Below are 27,983 nucleotides of genomic sequence, written 5' to 3'. Positions count from 1 at the left end.
CCTTGTGGGCCAGGCTGGTGACCAGGTCAGGTCTAACTCTTGACCTCAGGTGATCCACTCGCCTTGGCCTCCCAAAGTGCTGGGATTACAGGAGTGAGCCACCACGTCCAGCCCAACTTGTAGCAGTTTTGACTATGCTTCCCTTTAGTTTCCTTATCAAGAAAATTTGTTTGCATAGAACCAGTAGATGAGGATAACAAGATAATCTCTTAATATAAATAGTTTCTTCTTGTTATGATTATTAAGGAAGTTCATTCTGGTCCCTACCCACATCGTTACCCTCCAGAATAGCACTGGCTTCCCAAAAAGTTTTAATGGTATTTACACTTTGAAAGTTTGGATAAATGAGAGTTTAATTTCTTTACTATACAAATGGCTTTGAAGAGAATTCTAAACAAGCTTTTGCTTCCAGCCTTGGTCTTTTCAGGAGTAAGACTTAGTGATCTTTGCATACTCAACGTGTAGTAGATGCTCAAATATTTGTTAAACAAGCAGAAAGGCTTCTTTTGAGAAAGAGCATAGAATTAGGTCAGCAGCACTGCAAAATTTCCCTAGCTTTTTCTTTTTCTGCTTGGGAAAATTTGATATTTACCGATAATAGGCTTCTTTTTCCTACCATCTTTTTCAAATAGGTCACATCGACTCTGGAAACATATTGCATAAAATTCCTTCTGCCCTTTCTGTGAAATGGAAGAATAAAATGTAGCAGAACTGATATTTCTACTAGAAAAAGTTTTTGAATCATTATTAATGATTAGTAAAAATATTTTAAATTATATTTTTAAGATCTTACATGATAAAAAATCAATTATAATTTTTTATTACTCCAGCCTTTTCTGGACTTTGATATATATATTTTTTAATTTGAGAAAAATAAGCAGGTGTGCCTTTGCAGAAATAATAGTATTGGCTTGTGGCATTAGTGATAACCAGATTTTTTATATTGAGCACCTATTTTATAATAGCTATGAAAATAAACTTTCTTCCTACAAAAAGCAGCTAATCTCCAAAGTTCTGAGTTTTTCTGAAGAGCTCTTTAAGTAACCCATTCTGGTTATATGTATTTATCTATTGTATAACCATTTAATAAGCAAAGAGCTTGGACCATGTTGCATATTACAAGAGTAAATAGAGCATTATGGTGGGAAGTGGTCACTGGCATGCTCTTCACAATGTGGACTTTTCATTATGTAAAAGAACTTGGGGTTCTTCTCTTCCACGTGTTAATTTCAAACTGCAATATGTGAACTAATGCAATCTGCCTTTCCTGGCAGATGCTTAGACAAAAGCTCTCTTGGTAGTTGGAGAGGGACTCAACACTAGTACCTTTTTAAACCTGAAAGATGGCAGCCAAAAATTGGGTAGTTTTTATCTTGCACATGATGAAATGAATACCAAGGAAATACAGTCTAGGAAGCCTCTTTCAAACTCAAAGAAGTATGTCAGGTGAATAATGGAGCTCAAGATACTGAGTCAAACTAGTTTTACCATTTAATAGATGCATGGCCTGAGGAAATCACTCAGTCCCTCTGAGAACTAAGCTCAATTAAATAGGAATAATACTCATCCCACAGGGTTGTGGGGAATGAGAGTCAGGTAAAGCACCTTGACTACCTTCTGTGTCCTGTTTATCTTAGCTTTTCAGTTCTATTTAAAAGTGTGAGCCTGCGTATAATAGTGCAGGGGTCTCTTAACTTACAGTCCATGAATGGAATTTCGAAGATTGAAGAAGCCTTTAAAATTGTGTATTTTTCTGGGGCAGAAGGTCCATGCCAACCATCAAATTTTCAAAGGTTTCATTTTAAAATTTAAAATCCACTGCTGTAGGCAGAGAATGACTTTATAGGAGGTCTCCGAGAGGAAGCAGTGTAAAATTGTGTGTCTAACATTTATAACAGTTGGCAACTGCAGTTGAGTAATCTTAATAGTGATTCTGTTAATTTGACTGAGTTCTATTTTATTGCTGCTCTACGTTTTTATTTGCTCAGGGCAATTTTAAGTTGTGGTTATGGGTCACTGATTTTCATCTCCAGCCCACAGAACTACCATTAAACAGAAATAAGAAAGCAAGCACCTTTTTGGGTCCGTTTTAGTCTGAATATATTATTACGTGCCTTGGGCTTTAAAAACTGCTATGTAGAGTTAGTTTTTAAGATGAAAATCACTAGACAGCTCATTGGAATAAGGGCTTCTCCAAAGAACTCTGTAGGGTTATATCTATTGTTACTATTTTATTTTATTAAGATATACTGTATATTTACATGTCTTCATGGTTTTGGTATGTTTCAAAGTATAAATAATTCCAGTTCTGTGGTCTCAGGAAGGAAAAAATTGGACAGTGTCTTTTTTTTCTTTTTTTCTTTTTTTTTTTTTTTTTTTTTTTGAGACGGAGTCTTGCTCTGTCGCCTAGGCTGGAGTGCAATGGAACGATCTCGGCTCACTGCAAGCTCTGCCTCCCGGGCTCACGCCATTCTCCTGCCTCAGCCTCCCGAGTAGCTGGGACTACAGGTGCCCGCCACCACACCCAGCTAATTGTATTGTATTTTTAGTAGAGATGGGGTTTCACCGTGTTAGCCAAGATGGTCTTGGTCTCCTGACCTCGTGATCCACCTGCCTCGGCCTCCCAAAGTGCTGGGATTACAGGCGTGAGCCACCGCGCCCGGCCTGGACAGTGTCTTTGGTAATAAAAGTTCAGTTTTTTTTAATGTAAAGTGCCACACCCAATGACATATTTTGTACAAATACAAAAAGTCTGAGGTATATGAAGTGGAAATGATGAAAATAAAGGAAAGGGAATGGAAAGGTGTAGAGGCCTTTGCTGTTTGATGGGAAGGGAAACTAGCTCTGTCTTGATAATACTGAATTAAATGTCATTGGACTTTTGGATTAATTTCTCAAATTTTTGATTCCAAAATAAGTTACTCTTGGCATATTTATATTGAATGTGTGTGTGAGAATTTTTAAGTCAGAATGACAGGTGTTCTGATATCAAGTAAGTTTTAAAAGTTAGCATATAGTTTATTGAAATTCTAATAAGTTTCTTAGAATTTTTTGTAGAATTCCTGGTTCCCTATTGTGATTTCATCCTAGTTCCCATAGCTTTTGCTTTACTCTTGACAGTTCCACATAGAGAATAAACACCGCTCAAGGTTTTAGGGGACTTAGAACTGCTGTCAGTTTCAATATACTCAAAGCCAGCATTCCTTTTCCTTTTGAAACTGCCTGTTCTTTATAACTACCCAATTTTAGCATGTTTTCTAGACTTAATCACACGACATGTTGGACTCAACTTTGACTTAATTTTCAGATTACAAGCTGTTGATGTTTCCCATATCATTGGTTCCCTATCCTTTACATTCACGCTGAATTGTATAGTTCCCAGGATTATACTCAGAAAAGTGCACATTGCCAAATAGGAAAATGATACTGTATGGATAAACTTGATGTGCTTTTAACGGACAAAAGCTAAATTATAAACATCTTTTTACTGCTGCTTGTGGTCATTCACTTGGACTTGTTACTTTTCCTTTTTCAGTTCTATGTTGCATGTATTTCTTATTCTAATCTTTCTAAAATGCTGATTTCATTCCATCTATTTGCTTTATCCTTGCCAGAATTACCTGCAAGAGGCTTTTAGCTTTAGTTTGGTCGTCTCACTATCCCTGATACAAACGGTTGCTAATTACCATCTTTATGGCCTGAGGGTTTCTGCTTCATTACTCGATTTAGGACTTATTTTAATCTTGATTATCTGTCTTTCAGCATCAGAAGATTGGCTCTGTTCTTTTCTCCTTGAAAACATTTGTGTATTTGTAAAGTACACTGAAGGAGTATATGCTTTGATATTTAGATGGCACAAATGTAAATTTTGGTGTGGGAAGAACGGTGTGCTTGGCCACCATATCAGCAGTTCTCTCTTTTTTATTATGTGTATTTCTATGTAACCGATCATTCACTTGTTCTCTAGTCAGTAATTCCCTTTAATTATGAAAAGCTTGTATATGTGAAAGTTACTGTGCAATAGCAGTTGTCATTGATTTAGTTTTGTTTTCTGGTAAGGTATAATGTGATAGAAGTAGTAGTGTAGTGTAGGATAGAGTTTTACATATTGGCAGATTTCACTAGTTTTTTTTTCTATTGCCATTCAGGCACCAAAGCCATGTGGATGAATATAGCTGACTTGATATCAGTAAGATCATTTTGTGTGACACCTGCCCTTTTGTTTACATTGGATACGTTATTAAAAAGTTTCAGCATGTAAGCTCTTGTGGATTTCTTTTGACAGGATTTGTTGTGAGCCTTCCTTTCTCCCCCAAATAAAAATGTGCTTACAGTGGTAACAACAGGTAAAAGAATATAAGGATAGTTTCAGCCAAGTATTAATCTATAAAGTTAAGCAGACCAACATAAGATTTGCTTAATGGGTTGGCCTGTATGCATGTGTTGAATTTTAAAATCTAAGAAGGATTATTGCATTAAATTTGCAGGGACTGCCCAATTTTTGTTGTATTAGTATTTTATTTTAATCGTTTAATGAGTTGGGAAGTTACAGATGTTTTTTGTTTTTTTGTCGTTTTTTGTTTTGTTTTTTTCTGAGACAGCAGTCTCACCTTGTCGTCCAGGCTGGAGTGCAGTGGCACAATCTCGCCTCACTGCAGCCTCCACCTTCCGGGTTCAAGCGATTCTCCCTCCTCAGCCTCCCAGGTAGCTGGGACTACAGGCGCCCACCACCATGCCTGGCTAATTTTTGTATTTTTAGTAGAGACGGGGTTTCGCCATGTTGGCCGGGCTGGTCTTGAACTCCTGACCTCAGGTGATCCACCCACCCCGGCCTCCCAAAGTGCTGGGATTACAGTCGTGAGCCACCATACCCGGCCTAGAAATGTTTTTTAGTGGCAGTTAATTTCTAACTTGCAAACAATTTTTGGGATCTAGAGTTTTTAAAAATTAGCGTTATACCAAGGAACCCACTGGTATGCGGAATGTTTCTCATCTAAGTGATTAATTACAAACGCTTTTCTGAGACAGACCTATTTGTTGATCCAAGACTTATGAACACTCAGCTTATAATTTTTTTTGCTCCTTAAACGTAATAAACATTGTCCAGTTTAGAATGACATACTTGGACCACATTCAACCAAGAGACACTTGATGAAAATATTATGCAAAATACCTACTTAAAATGTGATTCTGTGGAATTGACAGTTGAAGGTAGTATTATATAGGCAAGCTGTAGTTCTTGCCTAGAACAGGCAAGTTCTCAATTCAACAATTTGATGAGTCCTTTAGCATTGTGTTTGGAAGATGTTTGGAAATAAGACAACTCAAGCAATCTGCTTTTTGTAAGAGTAATGACTTTTCCTTCCCAGTTGCCCTTTGATTGTTGCCATCTAGTGGAGGACTAGCATCAGGCTCTTTTTCTTTAATTGGAGCAGAGATAAAACTTTAAGCATATCCCTGTGTAACATTTCTAAAAATAAAGGATACTAAAGTGTATACTACCTTACTTTAAGAGAGGTGATAAAACTTAGCATGAGCCATGCAGACTTTTTGAATTTTTGATTCATTGTGTGATTTGGGGCAAGTTTTACCGCATTTGTCTGTGACTCTGTTTCCACATCTTCAAAATGGGAATAATACTATCTACCTCTAGGATGTTTTGGGGAAATTGTTGAATTAACACACCCCTGTGGTGGTGTTAAATAGCAAATACACTGCTTTACCTTTTGTACCTCTGTGATATCACTTTACTGTGGTTTGATTTATAAATTTTGGATTAAATTTAAGAGAACTTTAGAAAGCTGAAATTTTTTATTTAATATTTGACAACTTGCTATTTTATAAGCCCTGTGCTATTACAAAAATAAATGTAAAAGCCCCTGCTCTTCAGTCTGGAGAGGGAAATAGACGTGCACAAATAATACAAGTCAAAGAGGGAAAAGTACTGCAAATTCATTGAACATAGAAAAGCTGGTCTTTAGCCTTTTTTAAAAAGGGGCTGATAAAATATAGTCCCCCATGTAGTTTATCCATAATACATAGCGTGCCACTTACAAGCTAAAAAGCCCTATGAAAAATGAGGCGTTTTAACTACCACCACCACCACCAACAAAAAGCATCGTGAGGGAAATACTGGTAAATTGGGCCTTGGTTTGTGAGAAACTTCAGCGCAGGCCTAGATCCTGGGGGAGGGGAGAAGAGGAACGCCTTCAGTGAGTGTCAATAATTTTTAAGATTATACTTAACTACTCATTAAGTTCTTTTTGATATAAGTTCTTTTTGATACTTGCTAGTGTTTCACTTTTTTTTTTTTTTTTTTTTTTGAGACGGAGTCTCGCTCTGTCCCCCAGGCTGGAGTGCAGTGGCACGGAGTCTCGCTCTGTCTCCCAGGCTGGAGTGCAGTGGCGCGATCTCAGCTCACTGCAAGCTCCGCCTCCCAGGTTCACACCATTCTCCTGTCTCAGCCTCCCTAGTAGCTGGGACAACAGGTGGCCGCCACCACGCCTGGCTAATTCTTTTGTATTTTTTAGTAGAGACGGGGTTTCACCGGGTTAGCCAGGTTGGTCTCGATCTCCTAACCTCGTGATCCGCCTGCCTCGGCCTCCCAAAGTGCTGAGATTACAGGCATGAGCCACTGCACCTGGCCTAGTATTTCACTTTTAATCTTTAGGAACAACATTTCAAAATTTGTTTTCAGATGTTCCTTTTTTTATTTTTATTTTTTTTGAGATGGAGTTTCACTCTTGTTGCCCAGGCTGGAGTGCAATGGCGTGATCTTGGCTCACCACATCCTCCGTCTCCTGGGTTCAAGCGATTCTCCTGCCTCGGCCTCCTGAGTAGCTGGGATTACAGGCATGCACCACCACGCCCAGCTGATTTTTGTATTTTGGTAGAGACGGGGTTTCTCCATGTTGGTAAGGCTGGTCTTGAACTCCTGACCTCAGATGATCCACCCGCCTCGGCCTCTCAAAGTGGGATTGATTACAGGTGTGAGCCACCGTGCCCAGCCTTAGATGTTCTTAAAACACTGATTCCTTCTAGGATTATTTTGCTAGCATTCATGATTCGGAGGGAGACAATTCTCTGAACCTGATCTAATTTGGCAGTTTTTATTCTCACTTCCTGCTAGCCCTTTCACCCAGTTGATTAAAAAAAAAAAGTTTTAGAACAGAACAGATGGGGCTTTCTATCATTGTTTAGTGTAGGTATCTTTTGTTTTGGGGTAAATATCAGGGAGCAGCTCCTCTTTTAACAGGAATTATATTTAATAAAGTTTTAGGCTGGCTTTAACAGTTCTTGAACATCAGGGATAATATACTTTTGCTTTGCTAGATTTCTTGTTGATTAAAAGTGCAGATTTGCCATCTATTAATGGAAAATGCGTTAAGTGATGAGGCACAAGCCTGCTTATAGATGACCTTATTTATAGAACATATGTTCACAGCTTAAAATCTTATTCTGTTAGGCCACATTGCATAGAAAGGTAATAATTTAAAGTCAAAGTGTCTAAAAGACTTAATAAATTAGTTCTTGACACCTCCTAATCATTAGCATTTCTGGTGGAGCACTTTTCTAATTGGTTGGTTGAAAGCAAGTGAGGAAATTGCAAATCAAAGAATGGAAGCCACTCCGGCCACAAGGGGGAGTAAGAGATTAATTTCCAAATCTATGGGCCCCTAATGTGTGACAGATTATGGGCTTCTTGCATGATTTCTTTTTAAAATTTTAAGAGATCTAGGATTTATACAAGGCCCAGTGTCTCTACAGAATAAAAATTATAGGAAAATTATCTCTGCATAAGAGAATTATACAAGACCAGAAATTTGAACTACACTATGCTGAAGAGTTGGAATTAAATCTATTAATGAGGATGTTATTAAAATGACATTTGTGGGGTATTTTTGTGAGTTTTTAAATTGAATAATATAAACTGGGAGTTTTACATAATTTATAGATTTGTAGAAATATGTTTAAGTATACAGAAATTTCATTGAGTCATTGAATTTTAGGGTTGAAGGGACATCTGATCTAGCCTTTTTATTTTAACAGATCAAGACACTGCAGCTCAGGGGTTCAGCTATTTACATGAGGTCAATACAGTAAGCATTAATATTTGTAGTCCCTTAATGTAGTATCACCTTATTGTAGATTGAAACATGACATTTAATCTGCTATCAAGATACTGGGTTTGTAGGGGGCGATGAGGAGTTGTCAGAATAACAAAATAAATGGCTTTAATTTTATTGAAAACAGTGGGGTTTTTTAGTTGTTTGAGATGGAGTTTGACTCTTGTTGCCCAGGCTGGAGTACAATGGCATGATCTTGGCTCACCGCAACCTCTGCCTCCCCGGTTCAAGTGATTCTCCCGCCTCAGCTTCCTGGATAGCTGGGATTACAGGCATGCGCCACCACGCCCAGCTAATTCTGTATTTTTAGTAGAGATGGGGTTTCTCCATGTTGGTCAGGCTGGTCTCGAACTCCTGATCTCAGGTCATCCGCCTGCCTCGGCCTCCCAAAGTGCTGGGATTACCGGCATGAGTCACTGCACCCGGCCGATTTTTGTTTCAGACTATATTTAGGGTGCTGTACTTATTGAGAATCACTTTTGAGGGCTCTTATGCCTCAGTTACTTGCTACCTCAACCTTTTAACTTCTGGTGTGTGTATGCTTTGTATGAAAGCAGGCATGTCTGTGTGCTAATGTCTCTCTCTTCGTTTGTTGTTTTGGAAGAGAGCCATGACAGTACAATCTAAAACAGAAGAATGGGTTATGGAGGCTTGATCTTTCTCCCACTCACATATTTGGTGAGGTCATGTCAAAGTTAGCCCAGCTGTATTCGCAAATTTCAATTCATAAATGTCTCATTAGAGGTTGATTGTTTTGCTTTGATATTCTGGGGGGATTTGCTATTTGCTAATGACACTCGATGTCTAATTATCTTTGTGCGAATTAAATTTAATATTAGGACCAGTTGGTGAAATACTGTTTTAAGACAAGATGAGAACTTTCTCTCCACCCCACATATTTTTCTTTACAAATGTATCATTGTTTTTGTACCATTTCTGTGTTAAATACAAAAGTAGTATCAGCCACATAAGGAAATTTGAAAAAAAAAAGCATAAAAAGGGTATGAAAAAGGGTATCTTTCAGAAATAAAGACAATTAAAAGGGACTTCTTTAAAATGTATTAACTTTTCATTTTGAAATAATTTCAGATTTAGAAAGAGGTTGGAAAAATATGAAGAGTTTTTCATGTATTTTGCCAGATTGTCCACATGTTAATAACTACAGTATAATTATTAAAATCAGGAAAATGATTAAAGTAAATGATAAACTATTATGTAACCTATAATCTTAATTAAATTTAGCAAATTGTTTTACTGTAATTTCCTATTTCTGCTCCAGAATTCCATCCAGAATTACACTTTGCATTTTGCTTATATGTCTCCTTACTCTCCTTTAATGTGGATCAGTCTTGTTTTAGTCTTTGCCTCTAATGATTTTGGAACTTTTTTCAAGAGTACTGGCTGGTTATTTTGTAGAATGTCTCTCAGTTTCGATTTGTCTGGTGATCCTTTTTGTTTGTTTGTTTGTTTGTTTTGAGATGGAGTCTCACTCTGTCCCCCAGGCTGGACTTCAGTGGCGAGCTATCCTGGCTCGCTTTGCAACCTCTGCCTCCTGGGTTCAAGCAATTCACCTGCCTCAGCCTCCCCAGTAGCTGGAATTACAGGCACCCACCACCATGCCTGGCTAATTTTTGTGTTTTTAGTAGAGGTGGGGTTTCACCATGTTGGCCAGGCTGATCTCAAACTCCTGACCTCAAGTGATTTGGCCGCCTTAGCCTCCCAAGGAGTGAGCCACCGTGCCCGGCCTGTCTGGTGATTCTTCATGATTAAATTTAGGTTGCCAGTTTTTGGTGAGAACTCCTGGAAGTGATATGGTGTCCTCCTCAGTGCATTATATTAGGAGGCGTGTGGTGTTGTCCTATTACTTAACCAATTATATTTAGATAGTGCATTATGCTGTTAGGACTTCTGAAAACACACCCCATGGTGCAAAATACCCATTGAATCTTTTTTAAGGTATATGCCTTAAGATTATGATTACTTTGTCAAAGGTAACAAACTAAATTATTTTGCCAAAGTGCTTTTTAAATAAGCTGCCTCTGTTTATACTGAATAGGTTGCTTCTTCAAAGGGGAAAATAGGATCCCAGCTCTGTAACTTGTAATTTTTTTTCGAATTTATTTTCATTAGTTGGCTTCTTGTGTTCTAGTTGGCAAGCCCAAATCTCAGCACATAGCACGGTGGTTTGAGTGTATAGTGGCAGGTTGGCTATTCTTCAGGGCTGAGGTGAATGTACAAATACTTAATGATTGAGTTCTTGTTCATAATTTTGGGGTTTGGTCTAAGGACCCTTAGTTTATAAAATCTCTGATTACTTTTTAAGAAAAAAAGTGATCTTGAATTTAAAGAAATGTAAGGGATAGTGGTGGGGTGGGAAATTCATTATGTTAGAGGAGATTTCCTGGCATTGGAAGGGAGATTTTGAAATTAATGCTGTAGTGAAACACAAGAAGATTAAGGTGAGGAGGAGGCTGGTCATAGTTTTGTATTTGAAATGCCTGTCTTGCCTCTTAGTTAGTAGAATTAGTACCATAATCTAGGACCCTTGACTTCTTAACAAGTTTACTCTGCCTTGCAACCTCACACTCTCTTCCAGTTCTCTCTGCAGGATTTTTCTTAGGTTCTTCTTTGTTCATTACATAGAAACCTGGAGCTTATCCATATTAGGAGGTGCTTAGCCTGCCCCTTTGCTGCTGTTTCTGAATATATGTGTTTAGTTCAGCACTCACATATTTTAAATGAGCAATCTCTTAGGTTTTCAGAGAAGTAGAACATTGTTTTGTCTCTTACAGCAGAATATTCATTATTGAATGTAGTGTCAACCTCAATTTCTATCAGGTTTTGTCTTAACTATTTAGGAATTTGGTAAGGTAATACACTCTTGATGATGAAGACTTTCTGAAAAATAGTTTTTAGGATGTTGAGCTATTAAAATATCCTCCAAGATAGTTTTAAAATGTTTTATTTAAATGAAGCTATTACAGTTATGCGTATATTATTCAGTCAGGGAGTTTAATATTTTTGAGTGCTTAAAATGTGTAGAACGTGCCTTTAATAGAGCCTATGAGTAGGTTAAGAGTGTATATGTGTGTGAAAAGTTAAAGGTGCAAAACCATAATTGTTTGTTTTATTTGAGATGGAGTCTAACTCATTGGAGTGCAGTGGCACAATCTCGGCTCACTGCAACCTCTGCCTCCTGGGTTCATTCAAGCAATTCTCCTGGCTCAGCCTCCCGAGTAGCTGGGATTACAGTCGTGTGCCACCACATCCAATTTTTTTTTTTTTCCCAGTAGAGACGGGGTGTCACCCAGGCTGGTAATCTTTATTTTAAATTGTACTTGCTCCTAAGAATTTAGGTGTTAAGAGCATAGCATGTAGAAGGAAAAAATAAAGCTGCTGTAACCTCATCCTGCCTTCTTGGAGGTAATCTCTGTTAGTTCTTTGTGTATCCTGGGAATTTATGTGCAAAGTAAACAATTCTGTCCTTGAAGAATAAGGATCATATACTTAGTTTTGTAAATTGTACAAAACTACACACTTTGATGTATATCTTATGTTTCATTTTGACAGGTACCTCCTTACTCTTTTGTTTTTTTGGAGACAGTCTCGCCCTATCGCCCAGGTTGGAGTGCAGATGGCACAACCTCTGCCTCCTGGGTTCAAGTGATTCTTCTGTCTCAGTCTCCTGAGTAGCTGGGATTACAGGCGCCTGCCACCACACCCAGCTAATTTTTGTATTTTTAGTAGAGACGGAGTTTCGCCATGTTAGCCAGGCTGGTCTCGAACTCCTGACCTCAGGTGATCCACCCACCTTGGCCTCCTAAAGTGTGGGATTACAGGCGTGAGCCACCACAACCAGCCCGTACCTCCTCACTCTTAATGTCTGTATAGTATTCTATTATTTGGGTATGTAGCAACTTACTTAGCCAGACCCCCCTTTAAAAAAAAAAAAAAAGATAGGGTCTCCCTCTGTCCCCCATGCTGGAGTGCAGTGGTGCACTCACTGCAGCCATGACATCCTGTGCTCAAGTGATCCTCCCATCTCAGCCTTTGGAGTAGCTGGGAGTGCAAGTGCACACTACACTAGGCTTTTTTTTTTTTTTTTTTTTTTTGAGACAAGAGTCTAGCTTTGTTGCCCAGGCTGGAGTGCTTTGGCACGATCTCAGCTCACTGCAACCTCCGCCTCCAGGGTTCAAGTGAGTCTCCTGCCTCAAGCCTGCCAAGTAGCTGGGATTACAGGTGTGCACCACCATGCCCACCTCATTTTTTGTATTTTTAGTAGAGATGGGGTTTCAACATGATGGCCAAGCTGGTTTTGAACTCCTGACCTCAAGTGATCCGCCCACCTCGGCCTCCCAAAGTGCTGGGATTACAGGCGTTAGCCACCACGCCTGGCCACACTAGGCTAAGTTTTTAAATTATTTTTAGTAGAGATGGGGTCTTGCTATATTGCTTAGGCTGGTCACTAACTCCTGGCCTCCAGCAATCCTCCCAGCTCAGCCTTCCAAAGTGATTGTGATTAAAGATATAAGCCACCACACCTGGCCGTTAGTCCTTTATTGACAGAAATTAGGATATTTCCCTTTTTTCTCTTCAGTTAAAAAGCTCTACACTACACACTATCTGTACAGACAATGTAGATGAAGCTGAATAGCTTTGAATAATTAGCTTTAGGGAGAACATAGCATTAGAGCTAGGTATGGAGAGGTATTTAGCACAGATTCTTTTCATTTTTCCAGCTTTATTGAGGTACGATTGGCAAAAAAAAAAAAATGTATTTAAGGTGTACAACATAGCAGAGGTTACTTTAAATCAGTTGTTAAAAGTGATATGCCGATCACTGGGAGTCCTTTGGGGAGGTGTCTATTAAGTCACAAAAAGTCACAACTATTTTCTTTCTTTTTGTTTTTTGAGACGGAGGCTCACTCTGTTACCCAGGCTGGAGTGCAGTGGCACAATCTCGGCTCACTGCAACATCCACCTCCCAGGTTCAAGTGATTCTTCTGTCTCAGCCTCCCGAGTAGCTGGGATTATAGGCGCACACCACCATGCCCAGCTAATTTTTGTATTTTTAGTAGAGACGGGCTTTCACCATCTTGGCCAGGCTGGTCTTGAGCTCCTGGCCTCATGATCCACCCACCTCGGCCTCCCAAAGTGCTGGAGTTACAGGTGTGAGCCACTGCGCCGAGCCGGGTCACAACTATTTTCATGGCAAATACTGTTAATACTGATTGTTATCACTTTGTTGACATTTAGCACTGGTGCAAACCCAAGGGTTGCTCAAACTTACTGGTTCCTTATCGCTAATCAAGGCAGTGATACTATACTGTACTAGTGATCATTGTATTTCTTTACCATTATGCACTCACTGTTTCTTTTAAAAAGAAAAAAGACTTTTTTTTTAATGTCCTTGAATCTGAAACATTATTTTATTAATAGCCCTTAAATAGACATCTTTCAGTGAGGCAAAATGGGAAGTCCAGTGGTTGTCTCTAAGAAAAACACTTGCAGTTATTTGAATTGTGAGATAAACTAGCTGCTTTTCTTTTTTTATGGAACACTTTTTTCTTCAAAGAACTGCAGGCAGATAAGCTGTGGGTATTCAGACCTAGGTATTCGACAAATATCTTAAATGAATTGAGCCTCTCACTTTAAGGGAAAATGATATTTTTGACAGATAAAATTGAAGCTTTGGAGCAAAAATGAGAACTTTGGGAAATAATTATTACCACCATGATCTTAGTTTTCTACTTTTTTATGACCGTAAAAGTGTCTTGAGACAAACTTTTAAGCCATAAATTTGAAGTATTGTTACCGTTTAGGGTTTTTTCCTAGAAAACGTACCTATTTATAGAGGTAGTATATATGTACCATGGTTGGGAGAAATAAGGTAATATTACTTAAATATTAGGAAATTATTTCACATAAGAGGGAGTTCAGAGCTAAGGTGGTTTTTGGGTGGGTGAGTGGGTGGGTTAAGATCAGTTACTGCAGTACAAACAGTACTTGAAGTCTAATGTGGTTGACACTAGACTTTTACCTTCCAAAAGGATGGCAGCACTTCTTTGTTGCTTACTATTTGCCAGACTCTGCTAAATGCTTATTATATGTTAATTCATTTAATCCTTACAACAACCTTGTGCATTATGTCTACTACTAATATTCGCCTTTTACAGATGAGAATCTGAGACCCAGGAAGATTTCAGAGTTTTGTCAAGGTGACAGAGTTTGAATTTAGGCAGTAAGCAGTCTGTCTCCATAGTTTGTGTTCCTAACAAGTCTGTTGTTTAAAAAGAGAAAATAAATACTAAAGGAAATGTTCTTTTTTTCTTTTGTTCTTTGATATGTCTTAATCCTGTTTTTGAATGAAAACTTTTTTGCATCCTACTTCACCATTTTTCCTAGTTATACAAATTTTAGATTACCAAAGCCAAAATGATGTACTTAAGAGTACAAGAGCATTAAAGCAGATTTTTGAATGTCAGAATCTCCATACTTTATTTTCACATAACTGAGCAACCAGTGAGTAGAATGCCTACTCTCGTTTGGGAGCTGTGAATGGTGCCTTCCTGTTTATATGTTCATTTAGACCTCATAACAGCCTTTTGATGTGGATTTTCATATAGATGAGAAAATAAAGATTAGCTATTGTGTAAATTCTCAAAATTAATGGGTTAGGGTGGAATTTCAAGTCTGCCTGGTTTTAGAGTTTATACGATTTGCATTACATCAAGCTTTTCTTCTAACAAGTGTTGAATGCCCAAAAGGTTAAAGTCTTGCCACCAGCTCAGGCAGCAGTTTTGGTGGTTTAGGGGTAATCATACTGAAAGACCAGTGAGAAAGGCATATCACTAGAGATAGATTCTCAGTTCATTAACTTTTCATTAGGAATATTTGACTACAGGCAGGAGTGAGTGTTTATAAAATTCATATTAGTGGGATCAGGTTGAGTCTATGCCAAGAAGGGATCAGAAACAGATGACCTGTCAATTTATGTGGTTCCTTAATTTTAATAGACTTAATTTTAAAGACAAAACATCATTGTAAATGTAGACTATCTTTGGATTAAGGCATCTGTTGGAAACTGGCTTGGGAGGAAAAATGTTATTTGAACCCCATCTCTTGGAAGTGTTTTCACAATCTAAGAGGTTAATTATACTATGGTGCAGTAGAGAGAAAAATCTCTTTTATCTCTAAAATCTCAAATTTCATGTAATTTACCTGTTGGTTAGGTTAAGGATTAGTGTCCTCTCTTCAGAGCCCATATCACATATTTAACTCTGGATTAGGAGCTGTTTACCAAAGAGTATTAGATACCGGCTTCTTGTGGCATTTTGCTGCTGAGTAAATGATTTCTTATCCCACTTAATATTATTAGGGTGAATGCTGTATAAATGCATTAACTCTAATTCAGCAAATTAATCTTGGGTATTTTCTAAAATGTTGGCCATGATATCTTTAAAAGACAGTGGCTGTCATGAAAAAACATATTTAAAAGTTAATGGGAGCAGGGCAAGCTATGATGGGGCCACTGCATTCCAGCCTGTGTGACAGAGCAAGACCTCATCTCTCAATAAAAATTAAAAAAATTAATGGGAGGGAAAAAAGTAAAACTTACATCCACATTTTGAAGTAAACTGAGGAAATACTGTGGATTTCTAAATGAGATTATATTTCAGGAAGATTCAACAGATTAACATTTAGCCTTGATTTAGCTTGAGTGTAGGATGTGCTTGAATTTTGTTTGACCTGAAAACCATTTAGATTTGGTTTAAAAACTTAATGTACTGTGATAATTGAAAAATTTTACAAGTTGAACCTTCAGTCAACCTAGCCCTTGTTTTACAGCTGGAGTTGGCCGGGCGCGGTGGCTCACACCTGTAATCCCAGCACTTTGGGAGGCTGAGGCAGGTGGATCATGAGGTCAGGAGTTCAAGACTAGCCTGGCCAATGCAGTGAAACCCTGTCTCTACTAAAAATACAAAAATTAGCTGGGTGTGGTGGCATGTGCCTGCAGTCCCGGCTACTCGGGAGACTGAGGCAGAAGACTCACTTGAACCGGGGAGGCTGAGGTTGCAGTGAGCCAAGATCACACCACTGAACTCCAGCCTGGGCGACAGAGCGAGACTTCGTTCTAAATACGGTTGAAATTGTGACACTTAGTGTATACTTCCTTATATTATGGTGTGCCCACTCCCTCCCCTTTTTACTTCAGACTTTATTTCAGTCATGATTGCTTTCATTGTACTATTGTAGGTGAACGAAATTTAGGAGGTTTATTTCTGTGTTGAGCAGGATATTCTCTGAAGTTATTGCATATTTTGAAAGTAGCTATCAGCCCTTTCCTCCCTTCCATTCTCTACTTGGTGCACCTCCATGTTTTTTTCTGCTTTGTTGTAACTGCTGCTTTCTGATACGTGCTGCTTCCTTTTTCTTTTGTTCTTTTATTCATTTTTTTCTATTCTTCCTACATTGGGTTTTATCTTCTGGCTTCCAAATCTGGAAAACTTGGATTTGTTATTCTTCGGTCAGTTTGACAAAGCAACATACTTAATTGCCTCTTTTATGTTACCATTAAATTAATTCTGTGAACTCTGACTTCCCTTAGAATTGAAAAAGACCACGTATACAAAAATCCGGTTAGATAGTAGAAATAAGTTCTAGTATTCAATAGTACAGTAGGGAAATTATAGTTAACATTTATTTATTCTACCAAAGTAGCTAGAAGAATTGCAGTGCTCCTAACACAAATAGAAGATCAATGTTTGAGGCCAGGTGCAGTGGCTTTACGCCTGTATTCCCAGCACTTTGGGAGGCTGAGGCGGGTGGATCACCTGAAGTCAGAAGTTCGAGACCAGCCTGGCCAACATGGCGAAACCCCATTGGTACTAAAGATACAAAAGTTAGCTGGGTATGGTGGCACATGCCTGTAATCCCAGCTACTCAGGAGGCCGAGGCAGGAGAAACACTTGAACTCAGGAGGAGGAGGTTGCAGTGAGCCGACATTGCGCCACTGCACCCCAGCCTGGGTGCCAGAGCAAGACTGTCTCAAAAAAAAAAAAAAAAAAAAAATCAATGTTTGAGGTGATAGATATCCCAGTTACTCTGATTTGATCATTATATATTGTATGCATGTATCAATATCACATGCACCCCCAAAATATTTACAACTATTTTGTCAATTAAAATTTTTTTACAAGAAACAGATGACATCTTCTTTATGAATCTCCTCTACAAAATATCTAAGTTACCCTCTTTAGTTTCCTGTTTTACCTTTATGTGAAAAGAGGGAATTCACTGAGTAGGTTCCAGTACTGGACCACTCATAAGTTTTCTCATACTGAACAGAAATCTTCCCTCTTGCTAAATTTAATTGGTCTTGTCTCTTGGAGCCATTCATGTCCTGTTCTTTCCATTATCCTGACAGTTTCTAGTATACTCGCCATAACTTTGATTCCTGATTGTGGAATCACGTCCTTTCTAGTAGGTATATCACCCCATTGAGGCTGAGAATATGTTCCTTTTTTTTTTTTTTCTTTTTAAGACGGAGTTTCACTCTTGTTGCCCAGGCTGGAGTGCAATGGCACAATCTCAGCTCACTGCAACCTCTGCCTCCCGGGTTCAAGTGATTCTCCTGCCTCAGCCTCCTGAGTACCTGGGATTCCAGGCGTGTGCCACCACGCCTGGCTAATTTTTTGTATTTTTGGTAGAGACGAGGTTTTACCGTGTTGGCCAGGCTGGTCTCGAACTCCTGACCTCAGGTGATCCACCCGCCTCAGCCTCCCAAAGTGCTGGGATTATAGGCATGAACCACCACGCCTGGCAGAAAATGTTCTTTTATAGTTAGCTTTTTTTGAGCTACAGTGTTAGCCCCTTTAAATTTAATCTTTAATCCAGTCTTGCTTGGTTTTGGGTTTTTAAATCTTAATTAGCTTATGTCATTGGACGATTTATTAGAAGTAGGCCATTTATGCCTTTCTCAACTCTTTTTTTTTTGAGACGGAGTCTCACTCTGTTGCCCAGACTGGAGTGCAGTGGCACTATCTCAGCTCACTGCAAGCTCCGCCTCCCGGGTTCACGCTGGTCTCCTGCCTCAGTCTCCCGAGTAGCTGGGACTACAGGCGCCCGCCACCACACCTGGCTAATTTTTTCTTTTTGTAGTAGAGACGGGGTTTCACCGTGTTAGCCAGGATGGCCTCGATCTCCTGACTTCGTGATCCGCCCACCTCAGCCTCCCAAAGTGTTGGGATTACAGGTGTGAGCCACCATGCCCAGCCACCTTTCTCAACTCTTATGGTGAGCATCTCACCAGAAACACTTGCCACTTGTTTGGTTCTTTTGGTCTATCATTAGGCCAGTAAGCAGCCTGACTGCTGTTTACCCAGCCCTCCTGTTACTTGTGGGTTCTAGCAAATAGCTTTAAAGTTGTTTTATGGTTAATTCAGTGTTCAGCTTTGGGGAAAGAAGTGCTTAACTGCCATTTTAATTCCCAGGGAACTGCTTAGTTCAGCATATTACCCAGGTAGAAAGTTACTACCTACAAAAGATAGATTACTACTTTTAGTAGCATTTATCAACACCTTTCCTAAAAAAAATTTAAGTTTTTAGTACAGCTTTAAAATTTTACATCTTAAGTGATTGGTTCACTCTTAAGTAACTGCATGTGTTTATGGCCTTCATCTCTGCATACATAGAGGGGGTTAAAGTTACTGAAAAGTGAAGGACGTGATTAGGCAGTGTTACTCTTTTTGAGACAGCCTCACTGTCACCCTGTCCTAGAGTACAGTGGTATAATTCAATTACAGATCACTGCAGCCTCAAACTCCTGGACTCAGATGATCCTCCTGTCTCAGCCTTCCAAGTAGCTGGGACTATAGGGGTGTGCCACCACACCTGGTTAACTTTTAAATTTTTTTGTAGAGGCAGGATCTCATGTTCACCGGGGTGGTCTCAAACTCCTGGACTCAAGAAGTGATCCTCCCACCTCAGCCTCCCAAAGTGTTGGGATTACAGGAGTGAGCCACCGTGCCCTGCAATTCTTGTAAAGTGTATTGTAATGGAAGGAATGATAGCCTTGTCTCTACAGCTAGATTATGAAGTACCAGAATATTGTGCTTCCAGCTTCTAGCATGGTGTCTGGTGTTACTGTGATAATAGAAATAAACATTTAATTAAGTGCTTACTCCTAAGTGCTTACCTGTATTTTTTCTCAATAATCTTAGAGGTCTCTGCCTTACAGGTGAGATAACTCAATCATTGAGATTAAGTAGTTCACACAGTGTATAGTGCTGTAATTCAAAACCAGACTCACCCGAAAGCCACTTATGTTTATACCATCTCCCATAGTTGAATGAATAATACAATTTGTGTAACAATGAAACTTTTGAAAACCCTGGTTATTTGTTTCTTAAAACCATTGTTTTTAAGTGGAAAGACTCACTTGACTATTTTAAATGCAAGTATCTTCCACTGTTTGAGGCAGATCTCCACAGAGCAACCATAGGTGGTAAAAAGCATTGTATTCAAAGGACAAAACACTTTTGCAGCTAAGAGAACTTTGAATATGAAAGTATGAATGTGGTGTAAGACAGAGGTTGCTATCCTAACCAAAACGTTCTTCTGATTTCCGGCCAGTAATTTTATTTTATTTTTATTTATTTTGAGATGGAGTCTTGCTCTGTCATCCAGGCTGCAGTGCAGTGGTGCAACCTTGGCTCACTGCAGCCTCTACCTCTCGGGCTCAAGCAGTTCTCCTGCCTCAGCTGGGATTACAGGCGCCCGTCACCACGCCTGGCTAATTTTTGTATTTTTAGTAGAGACAGGGTTTCACCATGTTGACGAGGCTCACCTCAAGTGATCCTGCCACCCTAGCCTCCCAGAGTGCTGGGATTACTGGCATGAGCCACTGTGCCCGGCCTCAGGCCAGTATTTTTAAATATCGGTTAATAATTGCAGGAAACATCATTTCAGGTTGACTTTTCTCACCTTTAACCTCTTTATATAGCACAGTGCAATCTGGCCCTACTGCCACTTCATCTGGGTTATCTGTAGCTTGAGTTGTTAAAAAAAAAAAAAAAAAAAAAAACACTGGGGGAAGAAGTTGGGTTAAAACTGTTCACCTACCCACCATTGGAACATAATGGGTAAACAAAAAGTTGGAGTTACCATTTAAAAGCATTTTTCAAATTTATATTTTATATATAAGTAGGTGCTATATAAACGGATACTTTTTTTTTGTAAGAATGGATTTGGAATTTAGCTCAGCTGAAAATTGACTTCACCTTGATTCTCAGAGTGTACTTGAACTTTAAAGGAAGTGGGGTAGTGAGAATGGGTGGTTGGGGTTTTTTTTGCTTTAATGTTTACCTAATTCTACTACTAGAATTATTTTTCTCCCCCTTAACTGGAAAGAAAAAAATTACACATTTATTGAGACTTCTTCCCATCCCCAACACAATGATCTAATCTTTTTGCTTTAAAATCAGTTAAAGAGTGTAATTTTTAAAATCCTAATCAAATGACTCAGATTGTAATAGTAGTTTTAGACAGAATTTTATAGGATGATGTTTTAATTTTATCTGTTGTCTGGGATGATCTGTAATCATGTATCTTACTAGCCGAAAACGACTTCAATGAGATTAAAGGTCTGCTCTTTAAAATCTGTAAGTCTCCTACCACTGTCTTTAGGAAAAATAAAACTTTTGTTTTGAATGGTTTTTTTATGTGTTGTGAGGTTTGCTTGAATTGTGTTGTTATAAATGAAGTTTATTTTGTTCCTCCTTCTCTGGCATGGACTCCTTAAGTGTCTTACATTATTGGTTTCTGCTTTAGTCATTTCTCCAGAGTCCCAAAAGGTTCATCCCGTATGTTCTTTCTATTTTCATGTCATGACCACATGAAACTTCAGATGGAAAGCTTGCCAGCTCATTAGAAAATGTTCCTAAATGTGAACGGTCATGCTCCACATTCATTGAAGTCAGCATGTAAATAGATAACATTGTCAGGGACCAATGTTCAATTTTATTGTCCTCAAATAATAAACTGAACACTAACTTCAAACTTAAAGTATTGCTGCCCAAAGCATTCTGCTTTAAACCACAAATTCATGTGCCAGCTGCATTCACAATTGTATTCACAGTGACTTGGCATTAAAGTTTTATAACTTAGGCTATAGTTTGTTCTTTAATAAATGCAAGTTCTTTCAGTTTTGTAAATGTTATATTCTCACTATGTCTGTTTCTTTTCTTCTTAAGTCTCTTTTGGAAAAGTTCTTGATCCCCAATGCTTCACAAGCAGAGAGCAAAGTCTTCTATTTGAAAATGAAAGGAGATTACTACCGTTACTTGGCTGAGGTTGCCGCTGGTGATGACAAGAAAGGTATGCTGTTTTTAAACCTGTTGGTTGAACTTGTATAAGATAACATATAGTGAGGAAGAGTCTCTGAAGCGTACATAATGTCTTGTTTTGAATTGCTTAGAGTGCCGAATAAGGAGTAGTAGTGCTCTTTGTGTTCTGAGAATACACATCTACTGCCTCATACTGCTATTCTAAAATAAATGCTTTCTGAAAAGCCAATATTGTGTACAGGGATGTTTTTTCAAGATTTTAAGAAAAGTGACCAGCCTGAGCAACATCTCTCTCTACAAAAAATATTTTGAAAATTAGCTGGGCATGGTGGTGCAAACCTTTGGTCCCAGCTAATCTGGAGGCTGAGGTGGGAGGATTGCTTGGGTCTGGGAGGTCAAAACTCGTCAATTTTTTAAAAACATAACAATAATGAGATTATAAAGTTGTTTTATCTTGACATTGACCAATGGCTAGTGTGTACCAGGAGAAAGCTCCCTTCAAAAAAAAAAGGACCTTGTTCAATTAACAAATATTAAGCTGTTACAGGTTAGTATTTCAAAGGATATGTGAGATATTAAAGGTTTGGTTTGAGGGGTGAAGATATAATGCACTTTATCTCAGTACGTTTTGGTGTGTCTTATCCAGGGATTGTGGATCAGTCACAACAAGCATACCAAGAAGCTTTTGAAATCAGCAAAAAGGAAATGCAACCAACACATCCTATCAGACTGGGTCTGGCCCTTAACTTCTCTGTGTTCTATTATGAGATTCTGAACTCCCCAGAGAAAGCCTGCTCTCTTGCAAAGACAGTATGTATTTTACCTGTTACGTAGAAATTTAGCAGTCTTTATTATTTGAGCACTGAAATGTAATGTACTATTTTTAAATCGTAGGCTTTTGATGAAGCCATTGCTGAACTTGATACATTAAGTGAAGAGTCATACAAAGACAGCACGCTAATAATGCAATTACTGAGAGACAACTTGACAGTAAGTACATAACAGCATCATTAGTGATGAATGTGGTTGAAGAGGTTATGTTTTACTCTAGGGAATTTTTTTTTTTATTAAATACATCTTTTTAAAATTTTTTCTCAACACATTTCATAGGCTCTCATAAATATATCTTAGCTACTGTTAAAGTCCTATGAAGGAAAATTACAGAAACTGAAATATTAGACTGAGAACTAAAAAATACACACATTGATGAGTTACCTGTCTTGTTAAAATTTGTTAGTATCAAAAGTGTGCTGAGACTCTGCATGTTTTAGTTCCTTTAAGAATGATTTTCTTGCCCATCAAGTTGCCTCCATATTTGTAAAGATAATGGTAGGGAATTAATAACTTGAGTTACAAAATCTCAGGTATCTACAGAATCCAAGTGGAAGTCTATTTTGCCTAGCTTCTTATTTTAAATGACTTAATATGAAAGGTCGTGATTGTCCTTGGGATACTGCAGATGTATAAAAAGAAACAGTGTCACTATCACACCAGGAACGTCAACATAATTCCCTAATAATGTTTGAATATCTAAATAATACTTGAATTCCAATTATCTCTCTTGTTTTAAGTTATTTGAATTGGGATTCAAATTCAGTCCACAATGCAGTTGATTTGTATGTCTCGTTTGTTTCTTAGGTCTTCTCATTCTTCTCCTTCAGATAAATACTAGATTTGAAATTTTGAGGCTTAGGTGAAAAAATTATCAAGCATTTGCTGTGTGTCAGGTAAAGAGGTAGGAATTGCAGATCATAATCTAGGTATTACTGTTTTTTTGTTAGACTTCTAGGGCCATTTCTCTTGGGGACTATGTAATCTCATTTTATACATTTCTCTTCCAACTTTATTCTAGTCCACTGCCATTTTCTATAAACCAGTTCTGTATGCTAGTGCTGAAAATCTTGAAGAGTTTTTTGAATAGTATTGTATACTTGTTTATTAAACCTAAAATTACTTTATTAGCACAATTTGGAGCTATCTATAAACTTTTCTGATACTTGAGTCAAGATAACAAGCCACAGTAAAGAATGAAAGAATCTTATATATAACATAAGAAGCACTTTGTTAACTAACTTTAGTATTAAGGATTTTTCTTTTCTAGTTTGAAGTGATGACATTTTTAAAGTGATGACCTGAGACCTAGATACTGTGTTTTGTTCACATCACTTTTTGAGAGGCCCTGATCTACTGTCTGCTTCCAACTGAATTTTGCTATCAGTATAGCATGAAGAGCGCATATTGCAATAAGAAAACCAGGGTTGGCTGGGCGTGGTGGCTCACGCCTGTAATCCCAGCACTTTGGGAGGCCGAGGCGGGCGGATCACCAGGTCAGGAGTTCAGGAACAGCTTGGCCAAGATGGTGAAACCCCATCTCTACTAAAAATACAAAAATTAGCTGGGCATAGTGGTGGGCACCTGTAATCCCAGCTACTCGGGAGGCTGAGGCAGGAGAATCACTTGAACCCGGGAGGCAGAGGTTGCAGTGAGCTGAGATCACACCGCTACACTCCAGCCTGGGCAAAAGAGCGAGACTCTGTCTCAAAAAAAAAAAGAAAGAAAGAAAAAACCCAAGGTTTTGATTCTAATTCTGTCACTACTTGTATGTCTTCTCTGAGCCTTATTAGTGTCAGCTGTCACCATTATAGGTTGATTGGAACATTTATCTGTCAAGAAATTATCCCCAAACTTAATATTTCATTCTGAATTTGGTTGACCAAGACTGTCAACACATTACTCTAGAAAAAGAAATATTTTGTATCAAATTTGCATGTTTATACAGAAAATTCAAGAATCCTTGAAAGTTAGAACAGGAAAGAGACATTAGAAACAATTTCATCTTGCAATTACAAAACCCCTTGTTTGACAGGAGGAGCACACAGTTTCCAAGAGGTCATTTGGCTATCTGTATGACCTTGGAAGTAGTCTCCTTTCCAGGCCAGAGATATATTTGCTTAGTAGATAAATGAAGCTAATGGATGATTTGGGGAATATAAAAATAATAATTAGTGTATTTTCCCCTTCCCCTCAGTTTTCATGTGTAAGTCATATATAAAATTTAAGATTGTCTTGAATCCTTTTGTAATTACCTCTGAAAATCACTAGAGAGTGGTTAAGACTTCAACATTTTTAACATTGGAGCAGGTGGAATAGAGTTCATAACCCTGCCACCTATGGGACAACTTTCATTTTTACCTGTTAAAAGATTTGGTTCTGGTTTTTGTCCAGCATTTATTTTGAATCATATGATAGGGTAGTGCAAAAGTAATTGAGGGTTTTGCCATTTAAAGTAATGGCAAGAGCTGCGATTACTTTTGCACCAACCTGATAAATAAAGGTTTGTTTTTCTAAGCTTAAAGTGTTAGAAAAGCTAGATTTGTAGTTTAGCTCAGAGTTGAGGCTGGTTCTTGAATTTCATGGAGTATAGGATTCTGTTTGGAGTGTGAGTCACTTTAAGATCTACCAGTGGAGAGTAGTCAACCCTAGCTCCTTCAGCATGGGCCAAATTAGATGCTTCTGGTATAGTTGCACTCACCTTGGACGTCCATCTTTCATATTGGGGCTCTTTAGGTTCTGACACCTATTGATGCTTAGTTTTTAAAAAATAATTTAGGGCCTGGGCACAGTGGCTCACACCTGTAATCTCACCACTTTGGGAGGCCGAGGTGGGTGGATCACGAGATCAGATCAAGACCATCTTGGCCAACATAGTGAAACCCCGTCTCTCCTAAAAATACAAAAATTAGATGGGTGTGGTGGCACATGCCTGTAGTCCCAGCTACTCGGGAGGCTGAGGCAGGAGAATCGCTTGAACCTGGGAGGCGGAGGGTTCATTGAGCCAAGATCACGCCACTGCACTCCAGCCTGGTGACAGAGTGAGACTCCATCTCAAAAAAAAAGTATTATTTCTTCTACTTTCTCTTCACCTTCTGTGGATAACCAAAACTTTCCTGTATCTGAAGGTTATTTGAAGGCAACTCTGTGGTGTACTTAACCTGCTTATATAGTGGTTACAAAAAAAGTAAATTTGTATATTGAGATGTTTTTGTATCTTGAAGCTAAGTGATGCTGCTATCTTTTTAAGAATGCTTTCCAACTAAAACATTCAGGTATCTTGGCACTTATATGAAAACGCCCCCCCCCATCCCACTGAAACTTGCTGAAAAATCTTTCCTTCTTTTACCAGTTGTGGACATCGGATACCCAAGGAGACGAAGCTGAAGCAGGAGAAGGAGGGGAAAATTAACCGGCCTTCCAACTTTTGTCTGCCTCATTCTAAAATTTACACAGTAGACCATTTGTCATCCATGCTGTCCCACAAATAGTTTTTTGTTTACGATTTATGACAGGTTTATGTTACTTCTATTTGAATTTCTATATTTCCCATGTGGTTTTTATGTTTAATATTAGGGGAGTAGAGCCAGTTAACATTTAGGGAGTTATCTGTTTTCATCTTGAGGTGGCCAATATGGGGATGTGGAATTTTTATACAAGTTATAAGTGTTTGGCATAGTACTTTTGGTACATTGTGGCTTCAAAAGGGCCAGTGTAAAACTGCTTCCATGTCTAAGCAAAGAAAACTGCCTACATACTGGTTTGTCCTGGCGGGGAATAAAAGGGATCATTGGTTCTAGTCACAGGTGTAGTAATTGTGGGTACTTTAAGGTTTGGAGCACTTACAAGGCTGTGGTAGAATCATACCCCATGGATACCACATATTAAACCATGTATATCTGTGGAATACTCAATGTGTACACCTTTGACTACAGCTGCAGAAGTGTTCCTTTAGACAAAGTTGTGACCCATTTTACTCTGGATAAGGGCAGAAACGGTTCACATTCCATTATTTGTAAAGTTACCTGCTGTTAGCTTTCATTATTTTTGCTACACTCATTTTATTTGTATTTAAATGTTTTAGGCAACCTAAGAACAAATGTAAAAGTAAAGATGCAGGAAAAATGAATTGCTTGGTATTCATTACTTCATGTATATCAAGCACAGCAGTAAAACAAAAACCCATGTATTTAACTTTTTTTTTTAGGATTTTTGCTTTTGTGATTTTTTTTTTTTTTTGATACTTGCCTAACATGCATGTGCTGTAAAAATAGTTAACAGGGAAATAACTTGAGATGATGGCTAGCTTTGTTTAATGTCTTATGAAATTTTCATGAACAATCCAAGCATAATTGTTAAGAACACGTGTATTAAATTCATGTAAGTGGAATAAAAGTTTTATGAATGGACTTTTCAACTACTTTCTCTACAGCTTTTCATGTAAATTAGTCTTGGTTCTGAAACTTCTCTAAAGGAAATTGTACATTTTTTGAAATTTATTCCTTATTCCCTCTTGGCAGCTAATGGGCTCTTACCAAGTTTAAACACAAAATTTATCATAACAAAAATACTACTAATATAACTACTGTTTCCATGTCCCATGATCCCCTCTCTTCCTCCCCACCCTGAAAAAAATGAGTTCCTATTTTTTCTGGGAGAGGGGGGGATTGATTAGAAAAAAATGTAGTGTGTTCCATTTAAAATTTTGGCATATGGCATTTTCTAACTTAGGAAGCCACAATGTTCTTGGCCCATCATGACATTGGGTAGCATTAACTGTAAGTTTTGTGCTTCCAAATCACTTTTTGGTTTTTAAGAATTTCTTGATACTCTTATAGCCTGCCTTCAATTTTGATCCTTTATTCTTTCTATTTGTCAGGTGCACAAGATTACCTTCCTGTTTTAGCCTTCTGTCTTGTCACCAACCATTCTTACTTGGTGGCCATGTACTTGGAAAAAGGCCGCATGATCTTTCTGGCTCCACTCAGTGTCTAAGGCACCCTGCTTCCTTTGCTTGCATCCCACAGACTATTTCCCTCATCCTATTTACTGCAGCAAATCTCTCCTTAGTTGATGAGATTGTGTTTATCTCCCTTTAAAACCCTACCTATCCTGAATGGTCTGTCATTGTCTGCCTTTAAAATCCTTCCTCTTTCTTCCTCCTCTACTCTCTAAATAATGATGGGGCTAAGTTATACCCAAAGCTCACTTTACAAAATATTTCCTCAGTACTTTGCAGAAAACACCAAACAAAAATGCCATTTTAAAAAAGGTGTATTTTTTCTTTTAGAATGTAAGCTCCTCAAGAGCAGGGACAATGTTTTCTGTATGTTCTATTGTGCCTAGTACACTGTAAATGCTCAATAAATATTGATGATGGGAGGCAGTGAGTCTTGATGATAAGGGTGAGAAACTGAAATCCCAAACACTGTTTTGTTGCTTGTTTTATTATGACCTCAGATTAAATTGGGAAATATTGGCCCTTTTGAATAATTGTCCCAAATATTACATTCAAATAAAAGTGCAATGGAGACCTTGGGGTCTTTATTTCCAGGAGAAAAGATACCTTCTGCATCTAGGGCAACAATCCTTTTCCCTCGCAGCTCTTTCTTTTACCTCACTTACTGATTTCTCCTGACCCCCAAGCCAAGGAGGTAAAATAATCATATATATATATATA

General features: G+C 38.3%; 1 protein-coding gene across 4 annotated transcripts in view; it reads left to right on the top strand.

Annotated features, from left to right (window-relative positions):
• The window catches only part of YWHAZ (tyrosine 3-monooxygenase/tryptophan 5-monooxygenase activation protein zeta), a 39,140-nt gene extending 11,455 nt beyond the window's left edge, over positions 1-27,685 (top strand). For all 4 annotated transcript variants that reach the window (XM_055116803.3, XM_008975183.5, XM_057303068.2 and 1 more), the window contains 4 exons: positions 21,380-21,503; positions 22,119-22,282; positions 22,367-22,462; positions 25,656-27,685. In XM_055116803.3, the coding sequence (XP_054972778.3) occupies positions 21,380-21,503; positions 22,119-22,282; positions 22,367-22,462; positions 25,656-25,715 (444 nt within the window). In that variant the 3' untranslated portion in view covers positions 25,716-27,685. The remainder of the gene's footprint in view (positions 1-21,379; positions 21,504-22,118; positions 22,283-22,366; positions 22,463-25,655) is intronic.
• The last annotated feature ends 298 nt before the right edge of the window (positions 27,686-27,983 follow it).

The sequence above is a fragment of the Pan paniscus genome, chromosome 7 (genome assembly GCF_029289425.2).
Source record: "Pan paniscus chromosome 7, NHGRI_mPanPan1-v2.0_pri, whole genome shotgun sequence".
Lineage (NCBI taxonomy): Eukaryota > Metazoa > Chordata > Mammalia > Primates > Hominidae > Pan > Pan paniscus.
This window is presented reverse-complemented; position numbering and strand designations above follow the sequence as displayed.